General features: G+C 32.6%; 3 protein-coding genes across 3 annotated transcripts; 1 reads left to right on the top strand and 2 right to left on the bottom strand.

Moving 5' to 3' along the window:
- Positions 1 to 7,809: 7,809 nt before the first annotated feature.
- On the bottom strand, positions 7,810 to 10,351 carry LOC111007453 (large ribosomal subunit protein eL20z). The gene is made up of 4 exons (XM_022279862.2): positions 10,042 to 10,351; positions 8,984 to 9,059; positions 8,555 to 8,669; positions 7,810 to 8,217 (listed from the first exon to the last, which is right to left on the bottom strand). Exons 1-4 carry the CDS (start codon positions 10,253 to 10,255, stop codon positions 8,158 to 8,160), a joined length of 465 nt encoding a protein of 154 aa, XP_022135554.1. The 5' UTR covers positions 10,256 to 10,351; the 3' UTR covers positions 7,810 to 8,157.
- Positions 10,352 to 12,999: 2,648 nt separating this feature from the next.
- On the top strand, positions 13,000 to 14,217 carry LOC111013415 (uncharacterized). Its single transcript, XM_022287878.2, has one exon. It carries the CDS (start codon positions 13,099 to 13,101, stop codon positions 14,095 to 14,097), a length of 999 nt encoding a protein of 332 aa, XP_022143570.1. The 5' UTR covers positions 13,000 to 13,098; the 3' UTR covers positions 14,098 to 14,217.
- A 491-nt stretch (positions 14,218 to 14,708) lies between these two features.
- Positions 14,709 to 18,360, bottom strand: GLY3 (glyoxalase II 3). Its single transcript, XM_022286338.2, has 9 exons — positions 17,801 to 18,360; positions 17,476 to 17,604; positions 17,262 to 17,369; positions 16,211 to 16,345; positions 15,656 to 15,697; positions 15,449 to 15,508; positions 15,321 to 15,374; positions 15,177 to 15,201; positions 14,709 to 15,094 (listed from the first exon to the last, which is right to left on the bottom strand). Exons 1-9 carry the CDS (start codon positions 18,038 to 18,040, stop codon positions 15,012 to 15,014), a joined length of 876 nt encoding a protein of 291 aa, XP_022142030.1. The 5' UTR covers positions 18,041 to 18,360; the 3' UTR covers positions 14,709 to 15,011.
- Positions 18,361 to 21,815: the final 3,455 nt, after the last annotated feature.

Here is a 21,815-nt window from a genome sequence, read left to right as displayed (position 1 = left end):
ATCTCTTTCGTGTTTTTTTTTAATTATCATATTTCTATCTTCCATGCAATTTATTATGTCTCATTTAAGTATATTTTTCGTTTTCTAGAAAAATCACATTATATTAAATAATTTTTTCGTTTAAATTAAGTCATTTTATTTTATTAAGAAATTTAATTTTAACCAAAAAAAAAACTTTACTAAATATCTTTAAATTTAATTATCTCTCTTATTGTTTTTTAGTAGACATTCTCTCTATTCTATACATAATTCAATTATATTTTATTTTGAATAAGTTAATATCAAATTATGTAGGTATAAAGTCATACTTTAGGTTATTTGTTTTACTTTTCCATCTAATGTCGTAATGACTTATTATAGTTTAGTTTTTAAATATTACTTAGGATATGTTTAATATAATTGATTTTTTAAAATTACCATCGAAATAATATCTTAAAAATCAATTTTTTAATTTGTCAGACATGATTGATTAATAGAAAGGGAATTGATTTTAACAATGCATGCCAAAATCACTCTCAAACACACTCTTAATCTATATATTTAACTCTTGTTCAGAGATTGATGTCAATTAGAGTTGAGCTCATGCAGCTGGCAGGTTATCCACTAATTTAAAATAAAAATAATGTAAAAAACTTTTAAAAAAACATATTAATTTAATGAAAATCAAGATTATAAATTTGATTAGTGCCATAAATCTACCATTATAAAACTCTTCAAAGACAAAAAAAAAAATTAACAAGAGGAGAAAAAAAACCATCTATAATGTTGTTGTCTCAATTCTATCAATTTTGTAACTTATACATGTTTTATAACTAATTGACATATACAATAATACGTTTTTTAATAAAATTTAAAACGAAAATCTACTGAAGAGTACAAATTGAAATACTTTTTAAAATTTTAAATGAAGATTGCAACATTTATCTAAGTTAAAGTGCAATTTGATGAAATTAAAAGTTTATAGTAAAACTTGATATACCTTGCCACGTTAATGATTAAATTTTATTTACTCCTGATTTACAATTTATATATAGTTCTTCTATACTCTATACTCTATTTTATGAACGGAAAAGATGTAATAAACTAATATTTAAGTTGGGTTGGTTATATATATACATGATCACAACCTCATTTTTCTTACTTCAAAATTAGTGATTTATAAAGAATCTAAAATCATATGGGAAGACAGGCGGTCAATCATCAATAGCATATCAGGATACATATATATATCGGTAATTAAATAAGGTACATCAATATAGAAAAACTAAATGGTATGACTTTGAGGTATATCAATGATATATAAGAGACTAAATGATATGACTATAAGGTATATATATCAATGGTATATCAAAAACTAAATGGTATTCACTATGAGGTATATCAAAATGAGAGAAACTTGAGAGTAAATTGGAATTTTTCTATTTTATGGATGAGTTGAACCTCCAAGTTTTGCTATATTTACAAAAAAATAATAATAATAAATAAATAAAAATAAAAATTGAGATGTGATTGCTAATTTGCAAATAAATATTAGTTTTTTTTTTTTGCTAAGTTTTCAAGTGCCCCATGGTGGTCGGTAAGAGATACTTTTGATAGGCTCACATAGATGAAAATTGTTGTTTAAGTAAGAATAATATTTAGGTATTTACTGATGAGTAAGTATCTCTAATTACCACCATTAAAAAATTGACAGCTAAGTGAGAAAATAGTTCTTTTTTCAAGAAAAATAGTTGTCGATTTTTGAATAGTGGTTATATTTAGGAAGATACTTACCAGTAAGCACCAAAATATTATTATTCTTAGTAAAGGATCCACAACTTCATATCCATGCTGGTCTACAAAGAAAATCATACGTCTCTTTGTTCACATCCTATATCCTCTCTTTTCTCGATGAAGAAATCTTATAACTACTCTTGAAATAGATCCACGTGATCTACCATAGAGAGTATGGTAACTTCTCGAGAAAAGTTACTTAAACATCCCTCCTCGTTCACTCAAAGAAGGATAAAATTTAGGTACTTGCTCATAAATAAGCCCACTATTAATAAAATAACAACTAAAATCTAGGAATGCATCGAAAAAGAGAGAGAAAATATAAAAAATAGTTGTCAATTTTTCAATGTTTGTCGAATTTTATCTCTTTTAGCTGTCAATTCTTTAATGATATAGTAACTAGGATCAAGTACCTAGATAACCACCTCAAATATTATTCGTACTGAGAATCCATTAACGTCCATCATAAGGGCTGAACCAAAAAGTTAAGAAGAGACGTAAATTTACCATAGTTTTGTATGGTTTGATATTCGGAGGGGATGATACGTGGAGCAATATGATGGGAGAAGTTCATCGGCTTGGAGTTTGCCCGCTCCGACAGGGCCGATCGATCCTTCAAGTCGCCGTAGAAAATCCGGTAGGAATTTCCGGCGAAGCCTTGGCCTCTGAGCAAGTTCTCAAGCTTCTTTGGCCTGACCCAAACCCAGTTGACAACACTCCATCCCCATAATAATCCCACTAAAACCACCACCCAAATCCAAACAACTGACATCATCGTCTCCATGCACACAGGAAAAACAAATACAAAATTATTTGAGAGAATTATCAAGCACAGATCTTGATTCTGTTACTGGTGGAGGTGATGGAAGGAGAGTTCTATACTCTATTTTTAAAGGGAAAATATGTAATAAACTAATATTTTGGGTACAATAATAATGGTGGGTATTAATTTATATACATATACATTTATGGCAAGATTAACCAGATCTTGATTTTCCATGTGCCTTGATTCAACTTTTCAATCCTTCTTTTATAATTATATATAAAAAGAAAAACGCCAATTGTTTTACTCAAAAAAAAGTATATATATAAAACAAAGTAGTTAATTACTTTTAATTATACCTTTTGACCTTAATTTGTGGCCTACTATTTTGGTAACTTTCCAGAGAACAAGAGAGATTGCGCATTTATAACTTTTCTTTATGCTTTAATTCTGTGGGTGTCGAGCTTAGATTCGTTTATAGATTTCATTTGTGGGGCTACGATATCATCGAAATTATGAATTATTGGGCTTGATTAACGAAGAACTTAGTTCTAATTTCAACTATTAAATAACTTTGACAAGACTCATAAAATTCAAATAAAAAAACAATCTCTAATATAATTTTTTTTTATAAGTCTTAATTTCATACCAGACATTATTTAATGAAAGCTTACCGAAAGTGTAATGAAGTTATTATATTTCTGTAGAGTAAGGAAATGATTGCAACTCTTAACAGAATTTAAGATGCAATTTGATGAGTTGAAAATTTATAATAAAAAAAGTCTATGTTTATTAAATTTTTATTGTGCTCCACGATATGCTTGAGTTGTCCATCGACGACTGTTTATGCAAGGATATGCACAACAGTGTACTTCTGATTGCAGCTCGAACTCGGCCTCCGGACCGATCTGAATATTTGGGCGGACCTGCACAAAAAGGTGAGCACTTCGACGATCAAGTCAGTATAGGTCGGATTCCCAATTTAGTTCGAGGTCAGAAATCATCGTACTTGATCGTAGAGTGAGGTCCTCTACTTATGGGTGGTAGTCCCGCTAATCTCGCGACGGTTACACCCGGTAATCTCGGGACCGACGGTTACACCCGATAATCACGCCGCTGACAGTAGCTCACGTCGGCCCCCACCGAGCTTCCCGGTAGATCGGACCTCGGCCAGGTTCACCTCGGCCCTCATACTTAGCATCTGTCAACGCTAGTGGTGGTGATCTCGGCGGTCCGAGCTGGGGCATGACTCATGGGTCACCTTGGAGCACCAATGGCTGTCCTCCACGTGTCCAGGTATTCTTTCCCCCAAACAACGATTTTGTAGGATCTTAAAAAATTAAATATAAATTTTTTTTCTTTTTTAAGTCTTAATTTCATACCAGACATTTTTTTTATGACGATATGCTTGAGTTGTCCATCGACACCCACGACTTTGTACGATCTTAGAAAATTAAATATGATTTTTATTTTTTATTATTTTTTTAGAGAAATTAAATATTATTTTTAAGAGCTTCGAGATCCTGATTAATCATTTTAATAACTATCTTTCTGACTTTTAGCTTATTTATTCAATATTACCGGATACTCAGGGATTTTTTTTCCTTTTTTTTTTTAGATAATCGGGATCCGGTTCTATCTTTTTTATTATTATTAAATATTATTTTTGTTGGCCCCCACGGTTCATTCACGTTCGATATGGATCAGGTCGGCAGGTACAGAGGATCCGTTTTATGCCTTCTAGTGACAACTATAATAGACGGTCGAAACGGTTCCAACAGTCTTATCTTTTCCACTTGTCTATAAAAGAGACACGTCACCTCATGTATTAGGTATGCAATTCTGTCCAAGAAAGGCTTAATATAATCGAGCTTACTCTAACTTGAGCGTCAGAGTGTTTATTCCCTGTACAGGTCCCACTATCGCTTGAGGTCGCACTTCGACAATTAACTTCGGTTAGCTCATGACCGACCTGTGAGCTCGACGGAAATCTACATCAACAATCATTATTATTATATATTTTAGAGGTGCATGAACTTGAATAACTGATATGCCCTAAAAGATCTATAAAATCGACATTGGTGAGTCAATTTGAGTACCAAATCAGTTTGTGTTGCTTTTATAAGGTGCAAAATTAAGGGTACATTTAGTAGCGGATCTGGAATTTTTGTTAGAGAAGCTTTATTTAGAATTGAGTAAAAATAATTTCAATAATTTATAAAAATTCATAAATGAAATGAACTAAAATTTATAAGTTTTGAAGTTCGCAATAATTGGATCAAACAGACAAGAAAGGTATAATTGGATCAAACAGACAAAAGGAAATGGAAAAGGAAAAGGATTTAAAAAGAAAAAGAAAAAGAAAAGGAAAAAGGTCCAAAACAGTAAGTGGTAGCTGCAGCATTCAAAAGTGTCGGAAGAAAAGTTCTACTAATATTGTATTGTCCTTTTCAAAAGTTAAACATATTTATATAAATAAAATTTTCAATTTTGGACGGAGCTCGGATTCACATAAAAGTTTTATATATGTTTTTAATATACATATATATACAAATAAGTAATAAATTTTAACCAAAAAAAAAAAAAAAGGCAAGGAGACTCAAACCACCAAAATACTTGTTTTTTTAGGCTTATTTTGTTAATATACTTAAAACTATAAATATATAGTAGCAAATTAAGGGGCCTCTAGATCCATTGATTGGTCTAATACCAACATAAACTAACCAATCAACCGCTTTATTTTGAAAAATAAATATATATGAGCACTTCATGGGATTGTTGGATTTATAAAGAGTGCAACAAAATTGAAAGTGATCCATAGAATACCCTCTCTGTCTGGTCCGATCTCGACCTGGCAGAGAAGTTCATTCGATTCGCTTCGGACACGTGGCGACTTCCTATTCGTGGGAAAACATAACCGCTGCGGTGGATTTATCATCGGAATATTCAAATATTCCGACGCTTCGGATCTTCGGGAAGATCCTAGCCGCTCGTTGATTACACGTGTACGGTGGGAAAATTTTCCAACGAGCTATAAATACCCCCAACCCTTCAGGTCGTACATTACGTTTCCTGAATTCTTGGAAATCTTTTGAAAATTATCTCCTTTGGCCATTACTTTATGAGAAATGATACCAACAAAACTTTAGATAGCACAGGATTAGATTAGATGATAAATCGGATATGCGATTACAAGAAAGTGGTTTTTTCACTAACATGGATAAGACCTCGTTATTAGAATATGCACACAATCACAGATTATCTTTAAAAAATTGGAATCTCTTTTAATCGTCCCTCCTTCCATTACAAAAGGGTAGAAGATGAGTTGAAAATTTTATCGAGATTACTCTTATTCATCCTTCCGTCCCACCAAGTACTTGTGGGATGGTAATTAATGATAAACCATTGTGGTTGATAGTTTATTTTGATGGGTATAATTACTATAATTGACATTTCAAAAATTTCCCCATCATAAATGTCTGAATTTGGACATGCAAATAATTAAATTTTTGTTTATACGCGGTTGGAAAAAAAAAATAGAATAATCGATGATCTTCTAAATAAAGTTCTCCAATGAAGATCTATTTAATTTTTTTCTTCCACTAGACTTAGCATACCATAATAATAAAAAAGAATAAGAAAAGATAATGAGGAATTAGGCCATATAGTTTTATGAATTCTTTACTTCTATAATTTTATAATTTTTTTAGAAATATCTATCGAGACTGAAAACAATCCATCAACATTTTTCTAAAATTGAAACTTTGACATTTCCGTTCTTTTATTATTATTATTATTAATTTTTCTTTTATCAGTGTTCGAACAAAGAAAATGGCAGTTGGCAACCGATGTAAAAAAACAAATAAGAATAACAAAAACGATAACAATAATTTTAAATTGGACGATTCTGAAAAAGTATCATAGGTTCCCACCAATAATTCCATTCCATCCCATCACTTATTTATTTTGTTCTCTTCGTATGGAAAACTTTACATTCTCTAAAGGTTTAAGTATAACAAATAATTGTTTTTTCAGCTTAATTAAATACTATAGTAATCCTCCTTTAGCTTTTATCTATTTTAATTCACATGGTCAAAATATCCCTTTCATACTTTTTTAATACAACATGTGTCACGATGTTTTAATCGAAGCTAGCAGTTGAATCTCAAGGTAGTCTAATTTGGTCTCTTTAACTTTCAATAATGTATCTAACAAGTATTTTAAACGTTAAAAAATATCTATTAGATGTCTAAATTTTCAATATTATGTCTAATAAATTCAAGAACCGTTAAAATATTTAATTTATTCCTTAAATTTCAATTTTATATCTAATAGATCCTTAACTTATTATCCATATACTTTTTTTAATTCATGGGTTTATCAGAGAAAATATTAAATTTTGTATCTAATAGCCTTCAAATTAACACTTTGTAAAATTGGACTGGACTTGTAATTCAGCCCTCTAACATTTTGTTTCTTTATTCTGATCCATATGCTTTCAAGACATCTATCTTCATCTCCTATACTCCTCAAAAATGTCTGTTTTGCCCTCTGTTTACTAAATTCTAATACAAATAATATAACAAAAATCCTTTAATACAAAGCTATATCAATATTTTAAGAAATGTTGATCAACCGTCCATCAATTCAATATGTTAATTTTTACAAAGCTAAAAATATCACAAGTTTTCGACTGACTGAAACCAAATGGTCGAAAACCAAATGGCCGATTTTCGACGTAGATTTTAGCATAAAACCTACACTAACCTAACCAACCTATCTACGTCCCTACTTTAGGGCTAAGTTCTCTAAAGGAACACGGGCATTTCTATATCAATTTAAATATTCAATCTCTCATATGATGTTTTAGCTATCTAACACTTATATTTCATACTCGCCCTTGTATATAAAAAAATGTAACAAAGAAAAAAAAACTTCAAATTAAAACACAAATCATACATGAAACGTGAATAAGTGAATGAAGCCCCGAGATTAAATCCCTATCCCTCACATTTGTTGTACTCAACCAAAAATAAACGAAGCAAATGAATCTCTAATCTAAAATCAACTATAAATTCAGGTGTGTGTGTGTAACAAATTATCACCAGAGCTGAAGTATAAGAACTAAGACCATGTTTAACTCCTCTTTGAAGAAGTTTTATTTACTACCAAATCAATAGAACTTCCTACCTTACATACATGGTGATGAATAACAAAATTTACCTGGAAAGATCATCAGGCTGGGCAACTTCTTCGCTAGGGGAACGATCTGATGATCAGTAAGAAACAGTTCTATTCTGATATTCAAATGTTTTTTCCAAACAACAATAATAAATATATTTACCAAAGGACAAGTACACTCTGACAAAGGGGTTTCAGATGAATAATCAAAACACATATTTGGACACAATCATGGGAAAAAGAAAAAGAAATAGCATGATTTTGCAGAATGCTGCAGTTCTTAGGTACAACATGGGAAACAACCGCTAACTAATAATTTTATGCTCTCACAAATTCAGGTTTCTGTGGAACTAGCTTGAAGATGTGGTGCTGAGAAATCATGGGTTGTGTTGTTCATACATATTTGCAAACTATACAACACTTTTTAGTTTAGGATTTGTTTACCAGACATCAACTCCCTTCGTTACGCCAAGAATAAGTGCAAGTGTGCCAAGAATAGCCTGATACACAATGTAATATCATTAACGTTGAATGTAAAGATATAGTTAAACTTTTTTCAAAACAAAACTGAAAAAAGTAGATGAACGTAAACACTTGTTATGATTAAGATTTCAAATAAAAACCAAACAAAGAAAGTGTAAATAAACAACCTTAATTCACTAAACAAAATCTTTATTGAACAGAGAACTTGCCAAAACATCTATATTTTTGGCAAGTTGCAAAAAAGTATAACACAAAAATCACTTCTTTTACGAATTGCAAATTTAGATTGAAGATATAAGAACATCATCATGAATCTGAAAAAGCCAAAATGAACGGGGAATAAAAGCTACTCACAGCAATTGTGCAGGCAACATATCCAGGTTTCTCGCGGTAGTCTACCCTGCCACATAGTATGACAATTGCCCCAGCATACCACGGGATGCCAACAATGAAGAAACCAATAATGAACCTTACGAACACAGATAGTAACCTGTCTGGTCAGTTATTTATAGACGCAAAATCTGGGCAAAAAGTTTCTATAGCAAGATATAAATAGTAGGCAGTACGCAAGTAGCAACTATGTCATTCCAATCTAGACACTGACGGGTTTTAGCTCATAACATGGAATTTGTAGCATCTAATCCTCTGAAATGATAATTCATTGACCATGTAACCTCTGAAAATTTTAACTGTGGGCATAACCGTTTCACCTGGCTTGTTAACAACAATGCTAATGTAACTTTCCATAAATGTTGGTAAATTGCAACAATTATAGCTACTTACAGGAACCACCCAATGCCAATACCACAGCAAGGAAGGCGTCTCTCTCTCACTGGTCTTCCTTCGACAATAGCATATCCTGGAAAAGAATTAGAAGAAAAAAAGCTTGAGCTAATACTTATGTCTGTGTACTGATAAGTGATATATTAAGCAAAGCCAATAGTACATATTTCAGAAAAAAGTCAGACGAAGCACTAGCCAAATACAATGATATTGAACGTAATTTAATAGTATAACATCAAATCTTACGATGATTCTCCTTCAAGAGAGAGATACAAAGTGTTAATATGACAAAGTGACAGAACATAAGACACATGACAAAATAGTTGTCACGCAACGCAAATATATAAAAAGGTGACATTCATTTCCGTATATTCTTCTTAAGATGCAAAAAGGAAAGAGCATGCGAATTTCAGAATGATAAAATCAAGTATTTTTTAGTTTAAAGAGAGTCGCGTGTCTATAAGTAAGAATCCTGCCAAACTTTTTGTCGATATTTCGTTATACCAAAAAGCTTCAAATTAAACAATTGATAAACTATTATATGTTATTGCGATCTTTGTTTACAATGAGTTGAAAGTGGCTTCCTACTTATTTTTCAATTTTGAACTGTAAACTTCGAAGCAGAAACCAAGGTAAAGCACATTCACAGAACAAGAAAAGGCGAGATCTAATCTCAAACACCTGGTAGCAGTAGGAAGCTGAAGGTTGAATTTGAATTGAAATACAGAGAATCAAGAATATATGACTAACTCCACTCGTTCATTTCTGGCACATAACCATTCATTAGATCATAATTTTGCTTCCGGACAGAACTAAGTTACTCAAGTAAGATCAAGTTTAGGACGCAAGTGTTCATACATCTCGTCTTTAAAATCTCATCCAGTTTGAGCTACTTCGGCAAGAATCAAGTTCAACTCAAAGCACTTGACCGAGCAACAGAAATCAGTAGTTCGAGTCAAACGGAAAAGCATTAGATCGAAGAAATTGCACAAGAGCCAAAGAGAAACAACGAATAGCAGGCAAAAAACAGTAAGGAAAATTGAGGAAGAAGAGGTTACCAGGGACAGCTTGATAGGCATGAGCGTAGGGCTGAGATTGAGAAGGATCATAGGAGTCAGAGGCGCCGGGTGGGCGAATAGGCTGGGGAAATCCGACCGGAGGATAATTGGCGACGCCTTGGAAGGTGCCGTACTGAGGGTGGCCGGAATTGGATTCGTGATGGTGGTGGACGACGACCCCTGCGGCGGCGGCGGCTTTCTCCTCCTGGCTCATTTTTTGGACTCACCGTCGGCTCTGTCTGTGTCTCTCTCTCCAGAAGAAGACCCGAATGCCGAAATGGATCAGAATGCGCGGCCAGGGCCCGGGGGTTCTATTAAAATAATATTTTATCAAACCAAAATGGAACAATTTAGAAACCACGGCCAATTTGACCAGGGTTCAGGACATATATCTTTAATTAAGACGTCGGAGTTCGACTTTTTGCCCCATAGAACTAAAATTCAAGAAATTAAGAAAAGTATAATGATAATAGGTAGAGTTAGTGTCAGTGTAAATGTCACGATAAATTGATTCGTACAATATGATTAACAGTTTTAGCCCATATTGAATAATTTTCCTAGCGTCATTTTCATTGCAACTTCAATTAGTGATTGGTTGGTACAATATAGCTGATAGATTTATAGCATATTAAATAATTTCTTCAACATCACTATTATCAAAGCTGATAATATTTGGACATCAGAACTAATTTACCATGCATAATGAGGTAAAAGAAAAAAAGAAAGTAGAGATTAAAGCGAATATTTTCAAAGTAAATAGATGAAAATAGAAAAAGGTTCCAAGCAAATAAATTTTAAGCATAAAAGATTCCAAAATAAATAATTTAATTTGGTTTTATTGTCACATTAAAATTAATTTGTAAAATAATGGTGTAAAATAATTCATGTTTTTGTTTGATAAATACATATATCAACTCCTCATAAAGTTAAAAGCTTTTTCATAGGACTTAAGTACTTAACATGGTATTCTTAATTAAAATGTTGGAAGTTTGTATAAAAAAAAAGAACTAAAATTTTTTTTGATAATTTACATAACCCAAAATTATTTTTTCGGAAAAAAAAAAGCTGACCTATTAAATTTTAGCTATACCAACATTGACCAACCTCATGAAAATTACTATTTTTAATTCATATTTCATCATTATTTGAGTCCTTAGCAATTGTATGGACTTTATTTATTTATTTAGCAATTGTATGGACTTTATTTTTTTTAGTACGTATGGATTTTATTGAAAAAATAGATTAATACATGAAAGCTTTTAAAATATTAGAGATTACATAGTGAAGTCAATATATTTAACAAATCAATTTATTATTTAACTACTTAAAAGATTCTCCATCTAAAACTTATGTTTTATGAGTTAAGTCATTTATTAACAATTAAAAAGTCATGAATTCGAAATTCTCACCTCACATATCATATTAAAAAAATACTAAATATTGAAGATTAGAGTTACGGCGCTGAAGTAACCCATGTCATACTCCCAGGAAAAGTTCGAACGACCTTCAACAAAAGGGTATCTGTACCCGAAACCGACACAGGTGGGTAGGTAGAGAAGGGTCAGGAACAACGAATCTCTTTATGATAAACAGATTCATTTTGCAAGTTCTTGCTATCCAGTTCGAACGATCTATGGGGTATTAGGTTCTTATTAACTAAAAAAGAAAAAAAATGAATTATAAATTAAATTGAAAAAAGATCCCATAATAGAGTACTAGATTATTTCTTTTATCCTAAATTTTTAGTAAATTTCTTTTAAGTTTAAGCTTTCAATTTTGTCCTGGATAAAGGGTGTAAATCAACCGAAAAAACACAAAAGTCAACAAAAAAAAAATTTAAATAATTAAAAAAATCTAAAATTAAGTCATAGATCATCCAATTACGAAATTAACAAAACCCAACCACAAAATCAACGATGCAAGGAATTATTCAAAATTCAAAGACTAAATAAAAATCCCATCTTGAAGCAAAACATTTATAGCTACCCAAAAAAAAACTTTTACAAAAAAATAAACCAATAAAAAAAACTAGTTAAGATATTAGCTTCATTTGTTCAGAGTTGTATAATTCAAAAATTATATGACCAGAAGATTTCATATAAGTCTAGATAGTCTAAATGTAAAATAAAGTCAACAAGATGGACTAATAAGGCACGATATTGAAAGCTAAAACATCTATTAGAATTTTGTTTGAAATGTGAAGACTAAATAGAATCTAAGACCCATTTTCTGAAGAGTAATACCTCAACATAATTTATAGGATATAGTTTTGCCAACGATATAGCTCGACCATCTTCTGATCCAATCCGAGCTCACCACCCATAACCACTCTTCAATCGCTATTCAACTCCCAACTTGCCACTATCGCTGAATTCACGTTGTGATTCACGCGACATGCTAAATGGCTGATTAAGTGGAACTCGCTCCTAAGTGCCTATAAATACTGAGGGCTCAATCCTTACATAAGTGTGCAATTTTAATTACCTCGTCTCGAGAATAATACTTCGGACTGAGAATGACTTGAGCGTTGAGATATCTATTCTCTTTGTGCATGTCTTCCTCCGCACCCCTCACTCCATCATAAGTCGGTTACGTTCCCTCATTGGTCGATCATGCTCCCTCACAGATCTGCTCGTGTAGTCAAAAGGTCTAGGTCAACCATACTCTCTCATAAATGTGTTAGTTCAGTGAAAGGGTTAGAAACTAAGAAGAACAAATAGCCTAAAAAATTAGAGCTCTTTCGCTCACTACCATTAGACTTTTGACAACGGCGGCTCGAATAAATAAATGTAGAAAAGATTATACTTTAAAAAAAAATTCTCACATTCCAATTCCTCAACTAGTAAGCTAATAGAATCTTTTTAAGTATTGTTAAAAAAATAATAATAATAACAGAAAATAGATGACGTGTAATGAACAAAAGGCGATAAAACTTAAAAGGGACGTCTTGGGAAATTTGAGTCAATTAGTGGTCTCTTTTTTGTTAATTTATAGCGGTTGTTAATGCTTCAGACTTCGCCGTCGGTCGTCTCTTCGATTTGCAGAGCCTGAGCAGCCATGGATAGAGAGCAAGAAGATCTTCAATTTCTCAGCTTCTTCGGCATCTTCAGAGAATCCTTCAACATTGTTTTTCAATGGAGGAAGATCTTCAGCAAGATTACCCTAACCCTAATCTTGCCTCTTTCAGTCATCTTCCTTGCTCACATCCAGGTATCCGAGCTCCTGTTCTTCAAGATCTTGAATAACGAAGACTCTCTCAGCTCTACCCCCAAGGATTCTCCCAACTACTCCAAGCTTTCTGATGTGATCTCTTCGGAGTGGATCGGTTTTTGGCTCTTCAAGGCTGCCTACTTCACTTTCTTTCTCGTCCTCGCGCTCCTTTCCACGGCCGCCGTCGTCTACACCGTCGCCTGCATTTACACGGCCAAGGAAGTCACCTTCAGGAAGGTTATCAGCGTCGTCCCTAAGGTTTGGAGAAGGCTGATGCTTACTTTCGTTTGGAATTCTGTTATTGTTCTGGTTTACAACATTGCTTTTGGGGTTTTGCTTTTCCTGTGGGCAGCAATTTTGGGGTTCGGTGGGGTTGGGATTGTGATCTTGGGTGGACTTGCGGCGTCGTATCTTGTAGGCTTTGTGTACATAAGCGTAGTCTGGCATCTGGCGAGTGTTGTGTCGGTTTTGGAGGATGTTTATGGGATTCAAGCTATGGTGAAGAGTAGGGAACTGATAAAGGGGAAGATGAAGCTTTCTTGTGCTGTTTTCTTGACTTTCGCTCTGCTCTTTCTGGGGAGTCAGTTGGTTTTCCAGACTCTGGTTGTGCTTGGCAGTTCTAAGTACAATGGACTAAGAATTGCTCTTGGAATTCTTTGCTTCCTCTTGCTGTTCAAAGTGTTCCTCTTTGGTCTCGTTGCCCAAACCATTATCTACTTCGTCTGCAAATCATATCACCATCAAAACATCGACAAGTCCTCATTGTCTGATCATCTCGAAGTTTATCTTGGGGAATACGTTCCATTGAAGGCCCAGGATGTTCAATTAGGGGATTTACATGTTTAGTTGAAGCTCTTTTTTCATTACATATAACTGATTGTGTATATATTGTTTACATGAACTATATCTATATATTTGTTTTTCAGTTGAGAAATGGGAAATATGAAGCCTGATACTTCTTCTTCATCTCTTTTCTTTATATTCATGCTTTGATTGCTGTTGGATCCAATGAACTTTAGCTGAACAGAATATGTTAAACAGAAGTGTCCAACACGTTATGAATACTGGCTCATTGAAGGCCTTCCAAACAAAGAATCAAACTTACAAATCGAAAAGAATCGACGAATAGAATTTGCTTCAAGGCCCCTACTAACAGCGCGATTTTCTTTGTTCACAGCATCATGAATGGCTGGCTCACTATTATGGAAAATAAAATCCAGTTGCACAGACCAAACTTGTTTACTTGAAAATACTATTCTCATGTTCTTACAATCACTACCATTGACATGTTCTTCAAAGTATATAATATGTTTTTTATTTTGGTCTTTATTTTTAATCATTACATCGAGACACCTACGATGTGATGCTGTTCATGAACGAGAAGTATAATTTAACTCGATTTTACAGTCTACGAACAGTATTGAGATTGCAGAACTATTTTTGCAAGTCATTTGATCTATCAATGAACTAGAAATCATTCTTATTGAGGGTGGTGGCAAACAAAAACTTCAGTGAAATGAAAAGAGAGAGACAACTCATCAAGCAAACCATTTTGTAACCCACAAGACAGGCATAGCAGAAGGCTAGCAGATAATGTCATTTCTACATGTATTTTTATTTTTGTTAGTGGAGATCACACCATTGGCCTATTGATTTTGATTGATCTTTCTTCTTCTTCTTCTTCTTCTTCTTCTTTTTTTATTTTATATATTTTGAATTTGAAGGCCAATTATACACAATGACTCGTAGAGTTGACAGAGTTAAGAAGCTGGATCTTGCAAACCACAAACCAAATTTGCTGGAACTGCAATGTCAATCATCTTTGGATACGCCAGGTTCAAATCTGTAACAAAGATAAACCAGACATTTATTATAGCAGAGGCGATCGGTACACACCAGAATAAAATTTTTGTTTATGTACTCACTTTCCATTATTTTCTTGAATTCTTCCTGCAAAACAAAAGCAAACCCAGGTAAAGTGTTACAAAGTTTAGACGCAGGTTTTAGTAACTAATTCTGCTTCATAATGAAATTTCCAGATAAGTGTTTTTGGTTAGTTAAGAAATTACCAGATCCTTGGTGAGCCGGGGATTGTGTACCATCTCTTCGCCTACAGTACTAACCTGAAATCCCGAGTTGGATATAAGTAACCAAACCGTGTTTCGAAGAAAGAATGAACTGTAGAAATTTTCCTTACATTGAATCCCTTGTAATCGTGAGCAGGATAGATCAATGTGTCCTTTGGCAGGGTGAAGATCTGGCACAGAGAGTTAATAATAAGATGAGTTTATGTTACAGAAAGCTAAAGCAAAGAAACTCCATTAATAGTGATTATGTTCTTAGCTTTTCCTATAATCTCTCCTTCCTGTTTTAGTTGCAAATATACCAAGTATCAGGTCCTTACCTGCGAGTGTACAGATTCATAGAGCTGCTTTGAACTTCCACCCTGCAGAAAATACAATGATATTCAGCCTTGTAGCAATAAAGGTCAATTCTTCAAATGTGAAAGAGGATAATACCTATCCAAGCACGGGAAATCCAGTAATATCGAAAAGTTTCTTATCGATACGTTATATTGGAAATGTTGAAATTGTAGATAAAGGCAGTTTGTGCTAAACATAAAGGTCAGAATCATGCAGAATGGTTGTGATTAATTAAGAAAACATTTACGCCTAAGTGATCAGTCGATCATTCATAATGTTTCCAGTGTAATGAAAACGACACCAGTTACCAGTATCACTCGAGGTTTATACAACAGAACAGAAAATTGTGTACCACCCAGTAGATACCAAAGAAGTTTGGAAATTTTTTTAAATATACATCGAGTCACAAGCTAGAGGGGAAAAGACCGCCAAATTATTATACTAAAATCACTTTATCTGAAAGACCAGTGCTTTTGAGAACAACTCGAGTACTACCAGTAACAATTGAACAATAAGTCAAAAGGTGTGAAAGCCACCTGAAAATCTGTCCTGCCACATCCACGTATCAACAGAGCATCCCCAGTGAATGCCATCCTAGGATGAGGCTGATCAGGTTCCTCCCCTGTTACATAGGTGACACATCCTGACGTATGGCCAGGAGTAGCACGAACCTGAAATCAAATGCAAGATACAGTCGAGTCAAGAGTCAACTCTAGGATTGTCCCCAAAATTTATCATTTTCTTAACACTGCTTTACTTGATGACGAACCCTTTGAAAGCATACAAAGAATATTCTGCTGTCACTCGGGTTCAGGAAAAGAACCGACACCAGAAAGTATACAACAGTGGGGATCATAGTTGATCAAAATCGTCAAACCATACGACACATCAGTTTTCCATTCAAGGCTTGGTAAAATCACAGTTAAATTACATATTTCCCTCTCACTCCAAACAAATTAAAGCATAAGAGATCTCTAACTCTATAATAGCAGAAAACCAAGTCGCATCTCCAGAATCTTTACCAAAATGATGGCACATCTAATGGTAAGTGGTAGCTTCCTAGCTAACACTCCCTATGTTATCCATATGTTTCTTCATTTCAGCATTAAGAGATGAAAGATGGAGGTGGCAATAACACAAAGTTTCTAAAATGTTCAACTATTTCCTCCTTCCTTAATGTGGTCACCTATACTAGGGAAATAATCCTATTCCAGGATTGTGATTGTTATGATCATCAAGAGGGAACTAGAAGACATATCTTTGCAGTACAACTTTTTTATTTCCAGAGAAAGGCATATTATTGTTGATAGTAATATAAGAATAATGAACAAACAACAATAAGAAGTAATGATGTGGAGCCACACCCCAAGAAGAAAATAGGAGACAAAGGAGCCAGATCCAGTGTGGAATAATATAGAACAACTCCTGGTGCAACAATTGACTCCGTCTCTGTATTGCATTTGTGTTCTCAAGACCCACAAAAGTAAATATTCATAGCAGATTGTGATAATATCTGTTTAGTCTTTAAGAAAGCAAACAGAAATCAATACTGTATCTTTGTAGTGTTAAATATAAGTATTGGCCTACCTCCAGGAATAGATCACCAAAAGGAATTCTATCGCCAGGCTGAATCAACACATCAGCTTTTGAACCACTTGCCCTCGAGATTACAGATTCCACTCCTGGAACTCTACTCTAAATGAAATGATCGCATCAAAGATTAACTATGAAGTCCGACACAGAAGAAACGATAATTGGGAATGCAAAATCACCAACAAAAACAACGATGGAGAAGAATAACCTTGATAAGTCCAGTGCCAGTGACATGATCAGCATGCACATGAGTGTTCATAGCATAAACAAGCTTCAGCCCCAGTTCTCGAACAAGGTTTAGATCCCTATCTACAGTCTTGTCAACCGGGTCAATCAACTGAGAACAGAGAAAATTCAACAAATTACGAGAAAATCGAAGAACCCCATTAATGCTTTTGACCAAAGTTCCCCACCCAACTAAGAACTGTGATGAAATGAAACCAAATCCATCACACGTTTCGGCAAAGAACAGCCAAATTTCAAATTTAATTCAAAGTCCAAACACCGTAACAAAACATAGAAAGGGAAATTACAAGCGCGGGTTTGTCCGGATGGGAAACATCAGCGAGGAGGTAGGTGAAAGTGGAGGATTCCTTCTCGAAGAGTTGACGGAACAAGAGGTTAGAAGAAGAGGAAGAAGATGATGAGGACGCCATACTCTTGGTGGGAATTTTGGAAATGGGTTTCAGCGGAAGAAGATGAGAAGTTTGGGAGACGAAGAAGGGAGGATTGAGAGGAAACAGAGGAGTTCGTAAGAATCGAAACCTTTGCATCGCGCTTTGTTATTGACTCAAACTGGATTGGAACGTGGCGAAGGATGATAGTGATTTAGCGGATTTGTTTATGGCAAATGGGACAATGGCGGAATCGTCATCAATGGAAGATGTGTCAGATTTCGCAAGCTTCGCCTCGCCTCGCCTCATCCGTCATCTCTCTCCTCTCCATTTCCATCCCGCGCTCCTGGTTTTGCCTCTTGCCCAAGAAAAACATGGTGAACGCCATAATTTTTGTCCACAAAACTTAAAAAAATTCAAGGTGAATTTGTAACCTGTGATCAACTTAGGTATTCCATTCTTAAAAAAGTAGTTGGCTTTGGCCTTTGAGCACCCTTTTGATAATCGCTTCGTTCTTTAAATTTTTCATTGAAGATATTTAATTATTACTCTTTTTTCGTCTTTTAGTACATAGTTGGTCGAATCCCAACTTGTAATTTTTTTTACCAAGATAGTTAACTAACTAAACTAAGCTTTTATAAATTATAAACGACAAAGATGAAGTATTATACATTAAAGTTATTTATAAAAATATATATATACATTAAAGTTTAACATATTATATATTACTTATTGCAAATTACGGAGATCAATTATATTCAACTGATTAAGCACCTATCTATAAAACAGTCAGTAAATTTCAATTCATATTTATTTTTTTTCTTTTGAAATATTTTTCTTTAACAAAATTCTTTTTCATTCTAAATTTTTCTCATACTTCAATTTCTCTCTCTAAAAATTTACTCCTCATGTCTTAAATTTTTCTCACACTTAAATTCATATTTAATTTTTCTCATGTCTATCTAACATATGACTCAAATTTTTTTTCTTCAAAAAAATTAATGTTGTCCCAAACTTTTTTCTCCCTCAATTTTTGCTTTGTGTAATTTTTATTTATCTTTCTAGTCCAGTAGGAGATATATCATAAACTTTTCTCTATCTAAATTTTTTTTCTCTTTCAATTTTCTTTCACTGTAATTTTTCTTTCTCTTTTTATTTATTCATTTTTCTCTAATAAATATATCTTGAATTTTTTCTCACTAATAAATTTTCTCTCTTTTTCTTTATTTCTCTAACATGTTTTTTCTCTTTTAACTTTACTCTCTTTCTCTAAAATTCCCTTTTTGTCCCAAACTTTTATCTCACTAGAAATTTTTTCTCCACATCCTTTTTTATCTCCCTAAATTTCGCTTCAAAAAGTTTTTTTTATCTCTCTAAACTTTTTTTTTTTGGTATCTCTACATTAGGTGACAAAAATCCTCATAGGGTCGGGGACTCACTCTAAGAACAGGGAATGTATTTACCACCATGCCCAACCTCATCCCCAATTTCATTTTTTAAATTATAAATATATATTAACTATTTTACTAAATTAAGAACAAAATATTTAATGTTTTTTAAAATTAGTTATTTATGCTGGTAAATATTAAATTTTTAAATTTTTAAATTCTTAAAAATTAAAATTAATTATTAAACTGGTAACCTTTCCCAGGAAGATTCTCATCCCCAAACGATGATCATCGACACCCAAAATAGAGAATGAGGACTAAAAATTCCCACAAGGTCGAAATGGGAGGGGATTTTATCTCTTCAACTTATCTAACTCTCTAAAATGAAAAAAAAAACAGTTATCAAACATGGTTAAAAAAACAATTACCAAACATATATATTGGTTTTGTTTTCTAAAATTTGAAAATTGAAAAATTGAAAAATAAAAAACTAAAAAAATAAATTATTATCAAACGAATCTGTAAAAAAATATATGGTCTTGGGTTTGATTCGATTATGTATTCATAGATGTTCAATGGTCAATTTGTTATATATAAATAGATCAAGAGAATTTATCTGGCACTATATTTTAGAGTGAGTTAGGATTCGTTTGGCTGGTGACATGAAAACAGAAATCTGAAAACAAAATATTTATTGTATTCACGTTTTCAAACGTGTGTTTTGGTAATAGATATGAAACTCGAATCTGAATTTTTTAAAAAAAATTAAGTTGTTTTGTAATATATTTGTAGGTTATTAGTTAGGATTTTTTTTTTTAATAATGCTTCATTTGAAACTTATTCTAAATGTATATCAAGTCCCAAACTATTTCCAAAAATAATGTTTTGAAAATTGGAGAGACGACTTATGTCACCTCACGCTTCTCTAGATGTATGGCGTCTCGCTGGAGCCATGTAGTTTTTTTAATTATGGCATGTCATCTCTTCAAAAGACGACATATGCAAAATAATAACAATTCTAATACTCTGCTACAGTGGTTGTTCCCTTATCTTCTAAGACATCTAGATTATAAGGTAAGGGAACAACCACTATAACAAAATATTAAATCTATTATCATTTTGCATTTGCCGTTTTTTGAAGATACGACATGCCAGAATTAAAAAAACAACACATGGCGTCGAGGCGTCATACAACTAGGGAAGCGTGAGGTGACATAGGTCGTCTCTTCAAGAGACAACCTACAATTTCCAAAACATTATTTTTAGAAATAATTTTGGAGTTGATATATATTTGGAATAAGTTTCAAAGGGAGCATTATTAAAAAAAAAAATCTTCCTTAGTTACCTACTAAATATTGATTTAATCTAAAATATTATTAATTTATTTATTAACGTAAATGTTATAAATTTGGTTAGAATGAGTATTTTACAATATTATATAACTTATAATATATTGTATTTTACACGTTTTAATTTTAACAAAAATAAAATAAATTTATAACATGAAATAGTGTATTTATCAAAAAAAAAATTTTATCTTTTTAAATATAGTTATGCATTTAAAAGTTTTGGATTTCGAATATGAAAACACTGAAAAAAAAGTTATTTTAAGAATTTCCACTATTTGGATTACAGAATCCGGAAAGAATTTTTTAAAACAAATCTGGCCAAACAAAATCCATTTAATTCACTGAATCGGAAAACAATACAATAAATTGTATTGGAAATTCTCTATCAAATAGATCCTTAATTTACACTTGAGTTTAAACCTTGACCTCAAAAGAAGAAGTAGGTTTCAATTATTGCTCGAGACTAGATCTAATACTATTCTTTTTTATATATTTTTTCTTTTTAAAAAACTATTTAGCTTTAAGATACCCAACCGTAATTTTAATACTCTCACAGTACCATGTACCACATCCAAAATGTACTTACATTTAATTTAGCTATATTATTTTTATTTGGTTTTATTTTGTGAATTTTATATTATATTAGCTTTTAAACGCTATCAACATTAATTATTTTTTAGTACTATTAACATTAGTTATTTGACTAAATATAAATAATGAAATTAAAATGAGTTTAGGAAGGTGTCAAATTATTTAACTAGTCAAGTAAAATACAAATGAGGGAGAAAAGAAAAAAAAAACAAGTTACAAACAATCATTTTGGATGTAGTTAAGTGATATTGACACTTATCTCAATCATGAAGTTGCGAATTTGAATCTCCCCATTTGTTATATTAAAAAAAGAAATCATAATCGATTTCGATTTGAATACAATAATTTAGTGGATAAAGTACCAGTTATATTTTTTTGAAGTTAAATGTTCAATCTCTTGCTACAAAAGAAAAAAAGTTCAAGATCAAAAGTCATTTATTGTTTTAATAATTCCAATTATTCAACCATGCCAATAATTGAATCAAATAGGACCCCAACTTTCAATTATTTTATAATTAATTTTAAGATTCATGTTATTCAAAATGAAAAGACACTTCACCTATATATCTCATCCACAAAATGGTCACATATTCGAATCTCCATCCC

The sequence above is a fragment of the Momordica charantia genome (assembly GCF_013281855.1).
Source record: "Momordica charantia cultivar OHB3-1 chromosome 11 unlocalized genomic scaffold, Mcharantia_2.0 BLBB01000011.1, whole genome shotgun sequence".
Classification (NCBI taxonomy): domain Eukaryota; kingdom Viridiplantae; phylum Streptophyta; class Magnoliopsida; order Cucurbitales; family Cucurbitaceae; genus Momordica; species Momordica charantia.
This window is presented reverse-complemented; position numbering and strand designations above follow the sequence as displayed.